Source organism: Colletotrichum abscissum (genome assembly GCF_030869225.1).
Source record: "Colletotrichum abscissum strain IMI 504890 chromosome Unknown Scaffold_9.1, whole genome shotgun sequence".
NCBI classification, from domain to species: Eukaryota; Fungi; Ascomycota; class Sordariomycetes; order Glomerellales; family Glomerellaceae; genus Colletotrichum; species Colletotrichum abscissum.
In genome coordinates, this window is record NW_026850536.1 from 552,686 (window position 1) to 565,133 (window position 12,448).

Genomic DNA, 12,448 nt, shown 5'->3' on the forward strand with positions numbered 1-12,448 from the left:
AATTACTTTTTTATAACTTTTTTTAAAATATAACTCTTTTCTCCCTAATAAATAGTCTTAGTAACCTTTTTATTTTATAATAAAATAGTTTAATAGTACTTTTTAACTTATTAAATAGGTTTTTAAAACTAATTAATAACTAATAATAGTATTATTTTAATAATAAGAATATATCCGTTAATAATAATAAATATAAGGTCTTTAAGTTAATTTATTACCTTATTTACCCCTATAACTATTCTTTATTTAAAATAAAGCGTTTTTTTAAATTATAGCTTTTTATTATATTCTAAATAACCGATCCTCCTCTTTTTTTATAATTTAAATCCTAAACTCATTAATTCTTAATAATTTAAAATAAACTTATAATACCCTTTTTAATTAAGTTAATAATTTTATAAGAGCTAATAAATTTAGTATTATAAAATAAAATAAATATAAAGTTTAAAACTAAATTATTTTATATACTTTTTAATATAATTAGTTTAGTAAGCTTAGGCTTATAAAAAATATTAATATTTAATAATATAAATCTTAAAAATATAATTATAAATATTAAGTTATTACTAAGGCTTAAAAAGAGAATAAGTAGTTATTATATTATTATTTAAATCCTTAATATAAATAATATAATTATAGCCTTAGTTTTAAAGCTTTTATATACTTTTTATATTATAAGCTTATTAAAATAGTTAAGGATATTATTAAAATTATAAACTAATAAGTTAGGATTCGAGCTTAGAATATATATATTATTATTTAAGAATAGTTCTTAAAGTCCTTATTTATTTAATAAAATATTTATAATACTAGGGCTCGTATAAACTAAAAAAAACTAGCTAAATACTCGCTAATTATAGCGTTAATTAAGCTATTTAATAAATAAGATATTTTATATATAATAAAATAGGTAAACGACGAGCTAAACTACTTTATTAACCTTATTTAAACTTTTTTTTATTATTTTTAAATATAAAAGCAATTTCCTAAGGTAATTAGCTTTAATAATACTTATAATACTAATTACTTTAAGCTCCCTCTTTTTTAAGTTACTAAGTAAACCTATTTTAAATCTATTTATAATATTACGTTTAGCTTTATTAATAATAAAAAACTAAAAGGTTTTTAGTTTCTCTTAATAAGTATTTATTAATTTATAAACTAATACTTAATCTATTATTTTATTATTATTATTATTATAAATTATAATAAATAAATAAAGGCTATACTAAATAAGTAGTTTTTAAATATTTAATAATAACTTTATATTTATTATATTAATTTTAATATTATATTTAAAGCTAAGTAAAAATAAGTTAAGGATTATAATTATAATAATAATAATAATAAGTTTAATAATAAGGAATATTAATTATTAATATAAATAATAACTATACTAAGTAATAAGAATAAGGTTTATATTAATATACTTATTAATAAACCCCCCCTTTATATATATTATAGGGTCCTTATAATATAAAAACTTATTATTTTTATTAAGACTAAGTATATTTTTAAAAAAGCCTAGACTAAGCTTTATAAAAAGTTTAATAACTAATACCTAATTCTCTAATACCTCTACGTAATATACCTATTTTTAAAAATATAATAAGCTCGTTATTTTATTTAAAAATATTAAAACTTTAATACTTACGTTATTTCTAATACTAAAGTAAGTAATAATAATATTAAAAGTTATTTTTTAAATAATTTTAATTACTTATATTAGCTTATTAATATTATATAAAATATAATTAGTAATTAAGAGCTACGTTTTTATTAAGCTTATATAGAAAATAAAGTATTTATAAGCTAAGAATATATAAGTACTTATTTTAAATATTTAAATAAACTTTAAATAATACTTTTTTTAAAATATTTTATTTTAATTAGGACGTAAAACTAGTTTATAAAAAAAGTAATATTATTTAATAAAAAGCTATTTTTAAAACTCCTTAGATCTTATAATTTAAATTATACTATTTTAATTAAGCTAAGTATTTTATAGTATTATAAGATCTATTTTAAAATATTAAATTTAGCTATTTTTAATAAATAAGAAGTATATCCTTAATAGCGTTTTTAAAAAACGTTTTTTTTAAATTTATATTACTAAATTTTTAACCTTAAGATTACTATATCTTTTTATAATAAGTTAAAAAAATATAATATAGCCTATTTTATTATAACTAGTCTTATTTAAAAAAAGCCGGTTAGCTAATTAAGCTCGTACTATTTATAATAACTAAGGCGTTAATAATAAAAAATAAAGCTACTTATTTAAAAATAAAAATAAGTTAATACTAACTAAGCTTATAAAAAAAATAAATTAGCTAAGTTAAAGCTAAATATCGAGCTTATTTTAGTAATAAATAAGGAGCTAATTTAGCGTTCTTAATAAGTAAAAAGTAATAAGGAATTATATAAATAAATAACTAATATAGCCTAATATTTAAAAAGAATAGAGTTAATAAAAAGTAGTTTATAATAATAATAAATTATTATAATTATATTAAAAAAGGTAATTAAGTAGATATTATTATAATTTACTTTTTATATATCTTAAATATATAATAAAAAAAAGCCTTACTTATTTAAAATTTATAAAAGCTTAAATTACTAACTTATTTAAGATTTATAAATTTTAAATAAGTAATATAGCAGTTCTAAACGAGTATATAAGTTATAATAATATTTTTATTTTTAAGAATTTTAAACTAAAGCTTAGGTTAAAAAGGATAATAAAAATAGTTATATTAATATAATTACCCTTATCGCTTTTATAAAGAGGTACTTTTTTTTTAAACTAATTAAAAAATAAAATAGTAACGCTTATATAAGAGCGACGCTTATATATTAATTTATAACGCCTATATATTAATTTCCTTATATAATAATACTAATTAAAAAGGTTAATAATAAAAATTAGTTATAATAATTAATTATAATAATCGGCTATAATAGTTAAAAGTAGTCTTTTTTAATTATAAAAGTTCTAAACTTTAATAATAATATAAAAGTTTTTTAAAAAAGAGCTAAATAGGCTAATATTTATTATTTTTTAGAGTTTATAAAGATTTTTTTTATTTTTATTACTTTTAATATTACCTAAAGCTACTCTTTATTTAAATTAAATAGATTTACTAAATAACTTTATTAAATAAACTTATTAATATATAAATTATTATTTAAATAGCTAGTTAAATAACTAATTAAGAAGTTAGCTAGTTAAAATATTATTTTAATAAGAATTTCTTAGTATATAGTTAGTAATTAGTAAGTTAAAAATACTTATTAATAAGTTTACTTTTTTTAAGCTAAGTACCCTTAATTAGCTTAATATTATAACTATTATAATTAACGTAAGTATATTTAAGAATTAATAAAGTACTTTTTAATAATATAAAATTTAGCTAGGTAATAATATAAATACTATAAATAGCTAGGTTAATACGGATATTAAGATTTAATATATTAATATTAACTTAAAAATTATACTTTATAGAGCTAAAACTCCCTTTAATATAAGCTATATTATAAATATAAGGGAATATATAAAGGGCCCCTTAACCCTTAATAAAAAGAAATATATAATATAAAATTTAATTATTTATATTAGCTAATACTAAGAGGTTTTATATATATTTAAATAAGTATAGCTCGCATTTTAAATAAATAAAAAAAGGTTAAAAGGTATTAATAAAAAGAAAATAACGGTCGAGTTAGTTAATTTTAATTAGTAATTAAGTATAGAGCGTAATATATTTAGTTTTTTTTAATACGTAATATATAATACGGCCCTAATAGATTACTTTATTAAAAGAATAATTTCTTTTATTATTAATACTTAAAAAAACCTATAAAACATTCTTATTTATAATTTAATAAAATATTATAAATATTAATTTATACTTTATATTAATATTATAAAAGAAATATTTTAAATTATTTAAATAAAAATAAAGTTAAAAAAGAAATAAATATAAAAATATTTTAAGAGCTTTTATTTTACTAGCTTATTTCTTATTCCTATTTTCGTTAATTAAGTACTATTTTTACTTCTATTACCCTATTTAAGTAATTTTATTTTATAATAAACTTATGCTCTTTACGGGCTTAGTTTATTAAAAACTCGCGCTTTTTACGTTCTTATTTAAGCTTAAACTCCTATTCTTTTTATTTTTTATCCTCTTAGATTTTATTAACCCTTACTTATTATTTTTTAAACGTAAAATAATTTATACTTATTTATATTTACGATTAGGTAGCTTATTTTTATAAACCGCTATAAAATACTAAGGAACTCGGGGGGTTTTAACTTCTATTTAATAAAAAAAGTACTTTAGAAAATAAAATACTTACTTTGCGTTAAGACCGAGTATTATTAAAATTATTATAATTATTAAAACTAAAGCTATTAGAGTTCTTGCCTTAAGAACTACTTTATTAATTAGTAACTAAATTCTTACGAGTTTTTTATTAAGTACGAAATAGTTCTTTAGTATTAATTTATAAACTCTTAGCCCGATCTCTTACCTTTTTTTCTAATTTAATAATTAATAAGTATTTATTAAAGCGCATTTTAAATATACTCTAACGTTATATTAGATACTAAAAACGGCTTATAATACTAGTATTTCGATATAAAGTTATAATATATTTATAACGCGTTACGAAATCCTATAATATTAAATTCTAATCTTAGTTACGAGTACTATTGAAATTAGTTAATACTTATAATAGCTAATTATTAATACGTACTTATTAATTATAGTAAGTAAAAGGAGATATTAGCTAGTTTAAATATATAAAACTAAGTAAAGGATTTTAACTATGTTTATATTATTAGGTATTAAAAGCTAGTTTTCTAAAAAAACCTTAGTTATTTTATTATAAAACCCGGTTATAATATATAGTTCTCGTTTATACTTTGCCTAGTTAGTATATTACGAAAAGTTTTTTATAAAATAATAAGTTATTATTAATTAAGCGAGGTATTAATAAAAAACATTTTAAAAACATTTTAGAAACGTTTTCCCTTTTTAAAATGTTTTTAAAATATTTCTATTATAAGCTATATATAGTAAGATATAATACTTATAATAAATTATATTATATAGCTCGTTATAATTAGGTACTATTTAATATTTTAAAAGAGATATTAATATATTATAAGTAAAATCTATACTACGAGAATAATTTTTACTTAGGAGTTCTTTAATACCTCTTTTAAAATATACGTAATATAGGTATATATAGTTTTAGACTTACGTAAGCTATGTTTATTAAGGGTTAAACTTTTTAATAAGGTATTTACCTAAACCCTTAATTACTATATTTACTTAATCTAAAATAATTTTAAAAAAGCCGGTTCTATAAACGTATTTCTATTAGACCTAAACTTAATACTTTCGCTCTAGGATATTAAATATAGCTCGAAATATATAATAATATATATTTATAGTTTTAGTATTTATATAGACCTATATAAGAGGTAGAGTTTTATAAGTAATATATTAGTAATTTTAGAATAAAGGTCAAAAAACATTTCGGAAACATTTTTAGTATTATAATATACCTTTTTCGTTATTCTAGCTATACTAGCTCTAGATAATTTCTCGCTAACTTATACCCTTTATATATTTATAGTTTATATTAACTATAAACGACTTTATATCGTCGAACTTTTATTATTCCGCTTACTCTTAAAAAAAGTAAATAATTATATAGTTAGTATTAAATTAGTACGTATATTAAATATACTATATACCTATTATAATATTAGAATAGCTATTTTTTTATATTTATAAAGAAACTTATGTATATTCGCTTATTTATTTTTCTTTGCTACTATAATATAAAAGCTAAGGTCTAACTCCCCCTAAGAAATAAAAAAATCTATTATTTATAGATAATATATTATAAAAAGTCTATTTTTATAAGGTTTTAATAAATATCTATAATTATTCGCCCCTTATTCTTAACTAAGAATTCTTAGAGTTAAGAAGATCGAAAAAAGGCGTTTAGACTCGTACTTAGTTTATTAATCCTCTAGAGAACTTAAAAGATACTTTAAATAATAGCTTTTAGAATTTTATTTAGTAATAATAAAGGATAGTTATATTTATTATAAGACGTTAAAATAATAAATAGTATTATTTTAATATCCTTTAGAATAAAGTATCGATATTTAATAAAATACTTTACTATTTTAAATTTAAGTAGTAGTCTAAAATAAGTTTTATTTAGTTAGTAATAACTTAGCCTTATCCCTTAATAAAATATTTAATAAGCTTACTATAAATAGGACGTTTTCGATAATTCGATATAAATATATAGTATTCTTAACCCCTTTTTTTTATAAATTACGTATCCGTTTTATTTATAGCTACTTTAATATATTATATATAATATTTCTAATCTAATAAAATTAAATAAAAGTAGTAATTTATAAGTCTTTATAAAGGATGCGAATTTCGGTATACTAAGATCTATTATTAAAAACTAATAAGCTCTTATTAAGTCTTTTATAAGTTATTTATATTATCTTATTAAGTAATCTTATATATATACTATATTATATCTTTTTTAGTTTAAAAAAGCATATTATATTTTGTTTTTAATATATAACGCCTTTCTCAAATCTAGCGTATACAGTATAAATAGTACTTTATTTAAAAAAAAAACGATTAGAAATATTCTTAAAACGTTTCTAAAACGTTTCTAAAATGTTTTTTAGATAACCGGACTTACTTAATAATCTTTTTTATAATATTAAATGTCTTAACTCTATTTCGTAGTATATTATACTTCTTAACGAGGTCTTTTAAAATAATTATATAATAAAAGTTATTATAGGGTGTATATAGATAGGCTTTACTACTTTAGTAAGTATAATAGTATTGCGTTATAAGTATATCTCCTAAAATAATACTAGTTATTAAAAAACCAATAATACTTCGTTAGGTATTATATTAAATCTACTATTCTTTAATAATTCTTAATATTAAGAAATAGAAAGTTAAATATACTATATCCTATAGCCGCTCGATTTTGTTTATAAATAAGGCTTTAGTTAAGATAATAAGCGCAACTCTATTATTAGTAATTAGAAAAAACTTAGGTATACCGGCTATATATTAAAGCTATTATATTATAATAATACCTTAATTATTTTAAGTTTTAATACGGATATTTAAGCTATTAGAAATAATAATATAATTATCGGAATTATTATCTATAACCTAAGTATTATATTAATATTTAGTATAGAGGTTTAATTTATATAATACTTACTCATTTAATTAACTCTTTATAAATAAGAGCTCGATATTTATAAAAATTAAGATATAAAATAAATACGCTATTATAATCTAAATTTTCTTAAATATTTTATAATAAATTAAATTCGCTTTACTAAAATAAAAGTATTAAAATAATATTATTATTATATATAATAAATAAGTTTTATAAGAATAATTTTATAAAGTCGGTTATAATAAGCGAATTTTAGTATAATTAAAAAGAGATATAATTAAAAAATATTTTTAAAATAATTTAGTAAAGCATAAAGTAGTATATTCCCTTATTATATAAAACTTATAATATTTAAACTAGCGGTAAAGCGATTATATAGTAAAATATTTTTAGCCCGTAATTAGCTAAAAATTTGCCCGGGGATCCACTAATAACTAAGTACCTACTATTATGCACAGGACTCTTACCTCAACTAGGGGGGGTCATTATTAATTTATCGAATCACTCCGATTCCGGGTCATTCCCAGACTACGAAAAGGCGTCATGCACACATGGCCATGCACCCACCAGTAGGTGTAGAAACTTTGGCGGCCAAGCCCAAAGACTCTTATTGACTCACGCGCCCAGTGCGCCCTACATACCGCTGATGTGCACCGCGCCCTGCAGAGCGCCTCATGTCAATGTCGCTATTGCACTAGTAGGCTGGTGGACAGGCCATAGACAACAACGCATATCACTTGGGCATCTCCCGGTTCATTGGCAACCGCCCCCAAACCACAAGAGCTGACCAAGCTCCATGATGAATAATTCCCCGTCTTCGCTACACCGGAAATCATGTTCCTCGAGGCTGAGGTGAACCAGAACACCATCTCCAGGACTGTATTGCGTCAACCCTCTTGACATTTGCTCACCAAGCTCATTGCGTGCTCACAGCCGCAAACTTACAGACCACCCAGGAATTGCATCATGCACGCCTCCACTGACTCCTCCCTTTCCACCTGAAATTGGGAGATGGCAAAGCAGTCAGGCCTAAGCTCAGCCAACACCAAAATGCGATACGTGCAAAATCACAAGCTTACTCGGAATACGCAAGTCTCTTTGAAACACTGGTAGTCTTTACCCCGGCTATAACAAGCTCATTCCTTCGTGGGGAGCTTCGTGTATATGTGTGTGTATTATTCAGCTTCCCCTCTGCTTCATTATGTAGTCGAAGGACGACATGTTCCTCTACATTGTCTACTTCTCTTTACCCCAACTTTTGACTCCCGTCGACGACGCCACATGCTTTCTCTTGCGCCCGCACTGCTACCAAAGCCGGTCAGACGGCCAGGGACTAGACGATCCGTCGACCGAGTTGTTGGAAATGGTGTTTGGGACGGTCTGTTGCTGTGAAGGCGCCGTTTTGGGTTGGGGTAGGTCATCACTCCTTTCGTCCAGCTTACTCTCTACCTCACATCCGTATTGCAGGTTGCATTGTATCCAGAGGTCAGCGTAACCAGATCATGGTGACGGGTGGTTTCACATCACTTTTGGCTGGAGAAATCCTCCTCATCTGGTAGTGGCAGAGCGTCTTGCTCTGTCTATTGTCTCTATATATTCTACATGGCGTGTTCGCCTTTTTCAGTAAGGGTGCATCTAACATGGACATGTTTACGTGTGCACGGGGCAGAGGTCAAGCACCATTGAAAGGGTGCATTGTCTAGTCATGCCACGAAATGTACAGCATGATACCGGCGCCGACAGCAATGGCGGCGAACTGAACGAGGGTCTTGCGCAGCTCGGCCATCTTGTTCGGGCCCGTCTCGAGCAGCTCGGGGATAACGGCGACGGTACCGACGTAGAGGAAGGTGCCCGCGGTGAAGGGCAGAAGCAAATCACCCCAAGTCTATCAGGTCCATCGTCAGCAACTTGTGATTCGTCACGCCAAACTTGCGTCGGCGGCACGAGAGAAAAGGAGTGCAGGTTTTTTACTCACCAAGCTGGTACCCCAGAGCCCCGCGTTACGCGGCATACCGCCCTCGCCGGAGCCGGAGCTGCTGCCGCCGAGCTCCTGGACGGCGATGCCGATGAGGGTGCCGAGAAGGGCGCCGAGGGCCGTGACGAATTGGGCGCCCATGGCGGCGCGCTTGCTGAAGCCGGATTGCACGAGCAGGGCAAAGTCGCCGACCTCGTGGGGGATCTCGTGGAAGAAGACGGCTACGGTGGTGGTTGCGCCGATGGTCGGGGAGGCGTAGAAGCTGGCGGACATGGCGAGGCCGTCTGTGATGTTGTGCGTGAAGTCGGCGCTGCGGGATGTAAGTCAGTACAGTCATGAGTGGAATCGCGCCCGGAGGCCGAGTGGGAGACTGGGTGGGAGGAAGTCGTACATCAGGTTCAGGTAGCCTCCGAGTCTCACGCTGGGGTTCATCTCCTTCTCCGGCTTGTCCACGGCGCCGTCGGCTCCAGATCCGGAGTCGGTCCCGGCCTTCTTGCGCGAGGTGACCTTGCCCGCCTTCTCCACAGCAGACGACACAGCCTCGGCCTTGGCCTCCCCGTGCTCCTGCACATGCGAGTGTCCACCGTGATCGTGCGAATGCCCCTCCCCGCCCGTAGCGATGCGCAGTCCCTTATCCATGGCCACGAACGTCATGAAACCGACGAGGATCGCGACGCCGAGCAGCAGATTGCGGTTCGGTTCGACGAGCACGAGGCGCGCGCGCTCGGGCTCGTCCTCGCCGAGGAAGATCTCGGGGAGCAGGTGGAACAAGGTGTCGCCCATGAGCCCTCCGACGGCGAAGGCGACCATGACGGAGAGAGAGGAGGGGTCAATGTCGGTCGGGCAGAGGGCGAGGAGGAAGTTGGGGGGCCCGGAGATGTAGAGGGTCGCCAGGAGGGCGTTCACGGCGGGGGAGCCGGGGAAGAGGGTTCCAAAGGCGCGAGAGAGGAGGGAGGGGGTTTCGGAGAGGGAGGCGAGTTTGGAGGAGGTTAGGGATTGGACTATCGAGCATTGCTGGGATGGTATCGTCAGTTGCGAAGCTCTAGGCTGATGATTTCCGGTGCTCTGAGCTCTCCCGTGCGTCCGATCGGGTTTGCTTCATATTCTTCTTCTCCTCGCACTTACCTGCAGCTGCTCGTCAATCTCCTCGAGACTGAGTGATGCCACGGGCTTGCTCGTGAGACCAATTTTCTCGGCGACGGTGGAGGCGAGGCCGAGCTGCACCATGAGGAAGAGAGCCCAGAAGGCTGGCTTCCAGGAACGAGCCATTGTCGCTACAGTTGCTTGGCAAGTTCGGTATTTGACTTTGAGCTTATCTCTCCGTTCTTCGACGTGTTTTATGTTCGATTTTCCCGAGGTTGAACGATTGTCGAGGCGGGGATGGGTGTGGAAGAAAAACGAGTGGAAGCTCTCGATTGCACGACGAGGAATTGTCGAGAGGAGCGAAGAAAGCTGTGGCGGTGATCCTAACACTTGTTGAGATCTCTCTCTCTCGTTTACTCCAATTTCCGCATAGTGCAGAAAGCCCCCCTCTCCTCCCTGGATAAGCTGTCATCTCATTCCCTCTTCCAAACCTTGGCGAGCACGTCCGCTGCCGCTGCCGCTGCCGCTGCATTGCCGGCCGAGGGAGACGCTGTAATTCCGACCATTCTCGGCCGATGACCGGTGCGAGCTGTGCCTTTCCAGGTCGCTGGAGCCTGGAGGAGCTGCTGAGAGGGTCGCGTGCCGCTGATTGTGAGGGTGCTGCTCAATGGAGGGGGTAATGCGAGCTGTGTGCAAGCTGAGAAGCATAAAAAGGCCGCTAGGCCATTTTCGGGACTTGTTGTGCAAGTCTTGCGTCCGATGTTGGAATTGGCAGGATAACTCATTCATACGACTTGCCCAATAACCGATATGGGTTGGAAGTTTGGTCCAAGAACACGGATCAAAGTTGCCAAAGACATTTGGAAACAGAATATGCAGAAGGAAGGGGGGTCTCGAAGCATTTATTCGATTTTCTCGACCTCCTTCCTGCTTGGACCCTTAAGGTACAAAAATTGAGACTAAAGCTCTTGGTACTGGGAAAGAGCTGGGGGCTCCCGAGGGTTTCGAGTACCCGGACGGGTCGGTTGGTCGTTTCCACTTTCCATCACCACCACTTGCCGCGTAAACGACATTCCCTCTTCAGCTTCGTGGGAAAGAGAGAGCAAATGCAGGACTCTGTTTGGCCCAATGCTGCTGCGGATTGTTTTGAGCACTGACAGAAGGCGGGTAATGCTTGGGAAGTGACGGGTCCTGATTTGCTGGGGAGGTTGCACCTTGGTCTTCGGGATGTGGGAGTAGAAGCGGGTGTCAGTGTCACCGAGCTTGTTGGGTGAGTTCTGACGTCGCTCCATGAACCAGGTATGGTCCGCCCCTCGAAGCTCTGTTAATTGTGTGTTTTGTCTTCAATTGATCTCCATGAGTCTGGCAAAGCATCCCCGTTGAAATTCTGGGAACCGTGCAAGAGAACGAGGGCACGTTGGCTACGTCCGTGTCCATGCTGCCTCTTCACTCTCGTTCAAAGTGCCAAAACTCCCGTGTACCATGCTGTATCTTCAAGAAATCGCATACGTGTAGCACACATTTGTTCAACTGCATGGATATCAACGACATTGAAATCCAATAGCATTATCCATGGTCTGTCCGGGATGAACTGGTGGCCCATGTCTCCCGCTAGAACCGGCCCAGATTTCACGGGGGACCAGGATCTCGGACCGGCACCTTCACCAAGAGGACACCGAGCGACCAATGATCTTGCGCTAGTGACTCATCGTTTGAAGCTCCAGGAACTCCAGCAAAGCCTTTAACCATCAGGCCTTCTGCTTTTCTTTGCGACTTCGACCTCATGGCTCTGTTGTCCTGGTGGGTGGCTTCACTAAGAATTAAAAACGATCTACTTCTCTGGTGCCGTGAAACCCCACACATCGCGATCAAGGAGCTATTCGTGACCAGTATGAACATTAACGGCAAACATCACAATTAGGATGATTGCCGTTCGTGCTCCTATTAACCACGAACAACGTCTCGGATGGATCCTCGCTCGATGCTGGCGAGACACCCCGTGTATAGCCAAGTAGACTGTCCAACAGAAGTAAAGCCGTCTTATTCTCTACACCAAATTGAACTGCTGCAAATAAGATGTTCGTCTAGCAGTCGCGTTTCGATTCGTAAGAATTGCCGTCTTCAGTCCACACG

General features: G+C 31.8%; 2 protein-coding genes across 2 annotated transcripts; both read right to left on the reverse strand.

Moving 5' to 3' along the window:
• Window positions 1–8,956: 8,956 nt before the first annotated feature.
• Window positions 8,957–10,501, reverse strand: CABS01_04684 (ZIP Zinc transporter; the record flags this gene model as incomplete). The annotated part of the gene is made up of 4 exons (XM_060538054.1): window positions 8,957–9,142; window positions 9,233–9,542; window positions 9,624–10,246; window positions 10,358–10,501. 4 exons carry the CDS (start codon window positions 10,499–10,501, stop codon window positions 8,957–8,959), a joined length of 1,263 nt encoding a protein of 420 aa, XP_060389716.1.
• A 773-nt stretch (window positions 10,502–11,274) lies between these two features.
• Window positions 11,275–11,607, reverse strand: CABS01_04685 (uncharacterized protein; the record flags this gene model as incomplete). The annotated part of the gene is made up of 1 exon (XM_060538055.1): window positions 11,275–11,607. The coding sequence occupies one exon, from the start codon at window positions 11,605–11,607 to the stop codon at window positions 11,275–11,277; it is 333 nt and encodes a 110-aa protein (XP_060389717.1).
• Between the last annotated feature and the right edge of the window lie 841 nt (window positions 11,608–12,448).